Source organism: Corvus kubaryi, unplaced genomic scaffold (assembly GCF_017639235.1).
Source record: "Corvus kubaryi isolate FWS band 111438036 unplaced genomic scaffold, C.kubaryi_AGA036_p1.0 133, whole genome shotgun sequence".
Lineage (NCBI taxonomy): Eukaryota > Metazoa > Chordata > Aves > Passeriformes > Corvidae > Corvus > Corvus kubaryi.
The window spans coordinates 21,659,551-21,667,642 of record NW_024580667.1 but is presented as its reverse complement, the minus strand read 5'-3'; the positions used below and the strand labels follow the sequence as shown (position 1 = coordinate 21,667,642).

General features: G+C 39.0%; 1 protein-coding gene across 4 annotated transcripts in view; it reads right to left on the bottom strand.

Annotated features, from left to right (window-relative positions):
* ARHGEF7 (Rho guanine nucleotide exchange factor 7) overlaps positions 1-8,092 on the bottom strand; it is a 123,657-nt gene that overhangs the window by 72,889 nt on the left and 42,676 nt on the right. The window contains exon 1 of one of the 4 annotated variants that reach the window (XM_042038701.1): positions 866-947. The exons of the other annotated variants lie outside the window; for them this stretch is intronic. Within the exon in view, the coding sequence (XP_041894635.1) occupies positions 866-871 (6 nt within the window). The 5' untranslated portion in view covers positions 872-947. Of the gene's footprint in view, positions 1-865; positions 948-8,092 lie in introns of those variants that run through there. 4 annotated transcript variants of the gene reach the window in all.

Here is an 8,092-nt window from a genome sequence, read left to right as displayed (position 1 = left end):
CAAAAAATTCTAAATTTATAAATTTTTTTTAAAATTTATTTGCCCCCTCCCCCCCCCCCCCCCCCCCCCGTGACTGAGGATCATCTCTGGTCCCAGAAAGCAGCAGTTCCACCCGGGCTGTGGAGGTGCCAGCATCTCTCAAGCTTGAGTAGCATTTACATGGCTCAGAAAAGCAATGCCACACAACACACACAGCATCAAGCAGTCAGAGCCACATACCAGTATACTCCAAGCAGTTATTGCTCACATAAATTAAGTCAAATAACTGTTTCTCCAACTTTCACTGTGAACTACAGATAATTTTTAAAAAGACTTCTCTTAGTTATGTGAAATTGTAAGGAGTAAGGAGAGGCACCAGGGAATTGCCTAGATGTGAATTTTGTAAGGCTTTTCCTCAAACACAAGGAATATTAAAAGACTATGTACACAAAAAAGGCATTAAGGAAATAAGAAATAATTTGATTTAACAAAGATGTGATAGATTTTATTAACAGCATAATTTATAAACTCAAAACCAGGCTGGAAATCAGCTTAACCACTGCTCAAATTGAGGAAAAAAATTAAGCTGCTATGAAACAAAAGTATTAAGAGTGTGAAATTTCCAGTGTTACTATACACTTATTGTGGTAGTTTTTAAAAAAGTAAATTTGAAGTGTGAACGGAATCACAAAAGCCTGTCCCTGATCCTAAAAAAATTAAATAGACAAGACAGGTGCTCATGCAGAAACCAGAACTAGATCAGAAGGGGACAACAAGGGAGAAAGAGAATGACTAAGTAAAGGAACATTAAAAGAAAAAAGGTTAAAAATTATAGCTTAAACTTACAAAAACTTAAAAACAACCCAACCCAAAATTTTAAGCTCACCTTCATTCTGGATTCTGATAGAGCCAAGAGCTCTCCAAAGTCAGCCTAACTTGAGAACAAAAGGTTGAGAGGAAGCTTCGTTTCCTGCTACGCTGAGACTATAGGGGATACCAAGAACAATTTGATTGGATCATCCCAACGCATATAGTGCCATAAAAAAACCTGTATCCAGGACATGCATCCAGTCTGCTGCTCCACAGGAAACAGCACAATGGGAGGATGCGAGAAACATTTGCTTCCTTGTGATTTTACATGAAGCAATTCTGACAGGAAGCCACCCTCAGCAGCTCATGGCCAGTATGTTCAGCAGCCTACAATAAAGGGGGAGGGGAACACAACACCATCCACAGGGATCTTCTCCTAACATAACAGATGCCTAAGAAAAAACTAACCTAGAGAGGTAAAAAGTGAGGGAAAAAACCTAAGTGTTCTAAAGTTTTGAGGCTAATTCTTGATTATAAAGCCCTTATCTCAAAAAAAAAAAAAAAAAACCAGCAAACCAAAAACCAAAGAAATACACAAAAACAAGCACCAAAACAAACAAAAAAACCAAACAAAAAAAACACAAACAAAAAAAAACCCCAAACAAACAAAAAAACCTCCTCCCAACCACTTACACCCTTCTTCCATCTTAGTGGAGGTTTGCTCATTTCACAATATATTTGAAAACTCTGACAGAGTAAGAGCATCAAGTAGCCAGAGAAAACAGTCTACTTCAGGTTTTCACGAGAAGTCTGACTTGCATGTGGCCTGTAATCTTCATTCTGGTAACTATGGACAAATCAGCTGTGGAACCGACTCTTAAATTTTATCTTGATGTTAAAAAGAGTAACTTGTCATTCAGTGACACTGGATGACAAACAACCCCCCTCCATACAGCACTCCCAATTCTGCATTGCAAAAATCAAAGCTGAATTTTGAGATCCAAATATCAAGCAAAACTATTTTTATAGCACAATATATTACCAAATAATAAGGTCTGCATGCTAAATTACTTTCTATAATACTGGTATAACCCACTTTTCTAATCACAGCAGAAGCACAACATGAATTCAAACTTGCACATCCTTAAAGCTCTTTAAACCTCAAAACACAAACACTTAGAAAGGTATTACTTTGCAAATATTACAATTTGTCTTTTGAACAGTATGCAACAGGCATATATAGACATTAAACAAGGCTTCATGGAAAAAAATATTTCCAATATGCCTTTGATTTCCAGGCAAACAACATTTATAACTCTGTAGAGACTCTACCTGTGATGAAGTTCCCTCTCTTGTTCAATCAATCCTTATCTTCCACCAAGACAGTCAGATTAAACATTAGTAAAAATACAGGAATAAAACCATGATAGATGAGATGAGGACCCAGCTAAGCCAAATCTTTTGAAAAAAAAATTTAACTAACATACCTTTGTTTTTCAATACCCCAGAACTGCCCACACGTAGATACACCTTACATAAGCATTAAGAGGAGAGAAGGAGAATGGGGCGATGGTGTTCAGAGTGATGGTGTTTGTCTTCCCAAATCACCACTAGGAGTGATGCAGCCTGGCTCTGCTGGAGATAGCTGTCCATCTATCTACGTGCTCATGGGAAGGAATGGATTCATTCCTTGTTCTGCCGTGCTGGCGTGCACAGCTTCAGCTGTACCCATTACACTGTCTTAACGGGTGAGTTCTCTTTCACTTTTACCCTTCCGAATCTCTCCCCCATCCCACCACGGAAGAGTGGGAGCACGGCTGCCTGGGGCCAAGCTGCTGGATGGGGTTAAACCACGACAATATCCCAGATGGATACTGTGTTCTAAAAGCAGACCAGGTCAGGCTAAGTGACCTACAAACAACACTAAGTGTAACGCTCAAGAGCACTCTGGCACTTTTGGTCACTGACTGCCAAAGCCTGGCAATTGCCCACCCTGACCCACAGATCCTGGCTTCCCTTTCCACACGTGCACTAATTCCAAACACACAAGCCTGGCTTCCCACAACTATATATGCATTTTCTGCCCCCAGATTTCAACTGGCTACAGACTTTATTGATAACAGTTTTATGACCTCTTCCAGGTCATTAATGAAATGCTACATAATGTGGTCAAGTACAAATGGCAGCAAAACCCATACAGCAAGATATACACTGGATGGTCATTCTGAATTTGGAATTATAATAAAGTTTAGTAATAAGCCAGTTTTTAAACTCACTTCATGAGAGCCATTTGCATTTTTCCATCACTGACATTTCTTCAACACCAAACAAAATGCCTTAGAGATTAATTTCATCCACATACTGGCTGTTCAACTACCACATCCACTCTCTGATTTTAAACAAGACTAAACTCTGCATGGATCTGTTTAAACTCCATAACATTCAAAATTACCTGAATGTATTATTAGGGCCATTTAAAGTCACCTAAACCACTAAACCTCAGTGGATGGAGACTTCTGTTTCAACAGTGTTTCTCATCTAACAGCCATAAGGAAATAGAACTAAAGTAACAATGCTTATACCTCATATCCCTGCAATAATCAGTACCTACTGAAAGGAAAAAAGCATTACCCGAAACCGTGATGAAAGAAAAAGGAAATGAGAAAATAAAGTTGAAAATAAACCTGGTGAGAACAGACTACAGCATGCAGTAAGCCTGCAGCAGGATTCTTTTCTTCAAATCAGTCAGTTTTAAGGTCTCAGGTAGCATTTATACTATTTTATTTCCCCCTTCTAGACCTTAAAGTCAGAATCCAGTTGTACAGGAAGTATTTTTAAAATAAAGGTACTTCACCTGATAAAGCAAGGTGTACAACTGAAGAAAAAAAAAAAAATCAGGTAGTTCAGTCAAGCTTTCTTCAGACACACACTTTCTTCAAATGTGTCTTGTATGAACCTTAACTTACTTGTATCCTTAAACCACCAGAGCATCAGTAAGGCTGTATCTAACAGTCACAGCAAGAAAAGTTCATATACTGATTAAGAGTAAAAATAGAGTAAAATAAAAAGGTTTTTCCTTGCTAGACTACTGCCTTGAATATACACAGGTACACTATTCCCAGTGGGTATTAATACTTTAAGCATCCAACAAAAATAGGTGACAGCTCTTTCCAGTACTGCATCATCAACTGCAGCAGCTGAGGAGCTGACCTACGAGCAGCCCAGGCATCTGTGCAGCACAGATAGGGCAGCTGCTGCTATGCTCACCAGCCAGCCCCAAAATAAGCTGTAACCCCTGGGCTGTTACACCAACCAGCAGGACACTTTCCAGCTCAGTTTTGCAGCCTCGGGCCCCTGGCGCAGAAGATGACGAGACCATTGGCTCACTCACCCGGAGGAAATGAAAAGAAACGAGCAGAGTGGCTCGACAAAGCACAGCGGGACACAGCAACGTGTCCCCCCACCTGCTCTTACTGCACACGCTGCAGTGCTTTTGGCCACGGGAGCATGAACAATGAAGTGGTAGGGGGAAAAAAAAGCAACTCATGTTTAGAAACAGGTGATCTTAAAAAACACTAAGAATCCCAACACCTTGCTTTGTTGTGCTACCACCCGCAGTGTGGTAGCAGCTGGCAAGAGGAAGCCACGGAGGCCATCCACAGTTCACCTTCCAGTGATGACACTTAATGGGCCCACGCTGAAAGAAAGATCCTGTAGGTAAGCCCACATGCAAATCACAGATTTGTTCATTTATTCTCACATTAGGTCAGCTCTAAGTGGTGCTGCAGCTATTATGCAGCAGCTGCTCCTGAGCTGTGCATTATCATCTGAAAGCTGCAGCAGTAAAAGGAGAGATAAGAAAAGCAGGGAACTATGACAACTGAGAGGAAAGGAAGGGGTGAGGGGAAAAGAGATGATTATAAATGTTCTGGAAATCTCTGTGAAGCATACTGTTGCCCAAATGTAGCACTGTACAGCACAAGGGAGAGCTAAGCTCTGTTTCAAAAATTAAGAGTAAGATAAAAGGAAAGGTTTGAAAATAACTGGAAGAACAGACCTGCAGTACAAGATTTCTGTGCCATTTGATAACATTTCACAACAGAAATGCCAGTGGTAAAGAAAAAATAAAACTTATTGGTGGTCTGGAATAAATTTTGCTGTTCATATAAAACTGTTCCTCAAAAGTAAAAACCTAACAGTACTAAAAACACCACATCACCTAGACAGCTTTAATTCCTGCAACTAGTAATACTTTTAAGACATAACATGTTATCTACAAAAGCAAGCAAAGCCAGCTGTAAAAATGTATATGGAAGTTTGTAGTGTCTGTGTGCACATCTGTGTGTGCATGCATCCAGATACATATTTAAAACACAAATCCAAGGAAGACAAAAGTTAAAAAACCTCTTTTAGAGTCCTAAAGATTTCCAGCTCCAAGAATTTTTTCCCAAACCAGGCACATGAAAGCACTAAGGATTCTACAGAGAATTAATTTCAAATACTAAACAACATTTCACCTAAGAAACTACTTCAAAGTAAACTTCTAAACACTGCCAAAACTAAACATACACAACCTATTTTTCATTAATACAAGCAAAAATGGCATTTAAAAAAAAAGAAACACAAAGAAATACTACCTTTCCTTTTGGAGATGAACTGTACAATTTCTCAAGCTTTCCAAAGCTCTGTTTAGAATGTGACAGCACAAGTTAGTATCCTCAAATGAATTCTTTTGTAAGGAGTCGTAGCAGTTAGTATTTTTGAGCATAAACACCTAGTAGTAGCAATGCAAGATGTAATTTAAAAGCAGGAATAGAAAGGTTAGCACTGCCTACAGTTGTGTAAGTAAGAAAACTTAAGAACATAACCCTGTTCCAAATTTCTACCTGCACAGCAGAACAAAAGCTACATTTATCACACCTTCATCCTAAAACACTTTCAAATTGCTTTGTAGGTTTTGGATTATAGATGATACCACAAAGTGATAATCTCAGCTGCCACAGAGAGAGACATTCAGTGACCCACAATAATACACAACTGAGTACTATGGCTCAAGGAAGCTCACACTCCTGGAATTACAGGCAAAAATAAAAGTTGTTGGAACTAAATTACCAAAGAAAATTTGATCAGGACACTGAAGTTGAGATGTCTCAGTTCTTGCCAATGTAACAGGTTAGACCTACATGCTTGGCTGAAACACAGCAATTGCATAAGCACTTTCTAGTGCCAATGAAGAGAGGCACCTCAACAGGAAAATTGGCCAGAAACATATCCCAAGAAAGATTCAGCCCAGCAAAACCCACCTCTCTTCCTGATATACACAGACAAGAACTATGTAAGCTACTCTCCTAAAATAAATCAGGAAACACAGCTGTGGAAATCCAGGCCAAAATGAAAAGGGAATACTGTGTCCAAGTAAGAAGACACACAGCACTAAGAAAAAGCAAGTATAGGTTTGGAAATACAGACAGCTCTGCTATCAAGCAGAGTAAGCAGTCAGTGAAAAAAGGTAAAACTTAATTTTCACTACTAATTGCACAAGGCAGACACTACCTTATAAACAAGAATATGGTTAAATAGTCATTTTCTTGGGGAAAACCACAAGAGTAAGGTAAAGGATTTTACCAAATGAAATAGACTAGAGAAGGAAAGCAGCTTCTAGGTCTCATTACTCTCCCCCCACTCCTACCCATCACAAGAACAAAGCTAACATCTATTCCAGGACTGTGATGCTGATTCTGAGAGTAGACACTTCTATTTCACTAAACCAGTGCCTTCTTGTATGAATACTTCATTAAAGATCAATGTGGCAGGAGAAAGCCTGCAAAGTCAGTTTTTAGGTCTGTCTACAAGACAGATGCTGGTAATCAGTTTGACTAAGTTTGTCAAGAACTTGCAATTAGAAAGAAAAAAAAAAAAGATCTGTCAGATTCTGGTCATCCAAATTCATGTCTTGTCTATAACACTATCAACTGAGTACCTTCCCAAGACTCCAATCCCTCTTAGACACGAACAACTGCAAGTAATGGGAGCAGCTGGTCCCTTCAGTGGCTGCACTTTTTTTTTTTTAATCACAGTATTAGATCATGATTTTGGGAAGCTACTCCTTCATTCCACAGCTTCTGCTGCTTCAGATTCTGTTGGGCACCTATCCTTTCACCAACCTCATTCAACACTGACATGATAGAGCAGCACAGGGAACATAAGCCTTCCTGAGTTTCAGTCTAGAGCATGTCTATCATGCCCTGAAGTACTAGTACTAGTTCACAGGTAGGTATCCCACCTTCTCCTCCATAATCCATAGATGAATGTCAAACTTTCAAGCAAGGTTACTACAATGGAATCTGCAAACTGTTCCCATTTTTAAGTAGAAACATACATTATAGCATCATCATTTTCATACATCTACAATTTCTTCCTGACTTTTCTTTTTTCCCCAATAACACATAAAAAAGAAACAAGTTATGGAAAAGCCTTAATGAAAGAACAATCTAAAAAATGGCTCTGGCACAAACTCCTGACCAACAGTTCATGCTAACTAAAAGTATTGGAAGCACTGAAAATGAAAACTGACCTGAAATAGATCAGTCAGTCACAGCAGAAATAAAAATGACAGGAGAGCAACAATGACAGTGGTTAAGACTACCAAAACAAGGTGCCCAAAGGGCCTGGCCAGGGTCTGGAAGTAGTTACTGAGCATAAGCATTCAGAATGAAATAATCTCTTTCCCAATGGCTGAACTGAGTAGTGACATAATAAATATTTTAAGGCTCAGATTAAATCAGTTCGTAAGAAAGAGGAAGTTGATATATTCAGGAAACTTTCAACAAGGTTTCAAACATTAGGAATGGAGAAGTCTGCTTCTGGCATATCTGAATTTTAGATTTATTTTCTAAAATAAAAAAAAAGTACACACCAGCTAAACTGTGAACATCTCCATACCCTTACCTAGAAAACACAGGAAGGATGGCTTGCCACAACTGATTTCAGATGCCTTCTGTCTAGATGCATGTTCTGCCAATATTTCTCAACTAATTTCTGAAGTACCAGCTTAGTTTCAAAAGCCATGTTGTATGGAGAGATGAAGAGAGGCCTATATAATGAAGCAAAAAGCTTGATTTATATAATGAAAATTTTTGAGGGGAAAAACCAAAACCAACTAGGAAAGCCTGCTTCCAAAATAGGGAGTGTTACCTGCAATCCAAATCTCCATTTGCAAAACAAATTGAGACTTTCATGAAGTCCAAGTACCACAGTGTCCTGGGTTGCAGTGTATTCTATTACCATCCTCAGGAGCCGTTGA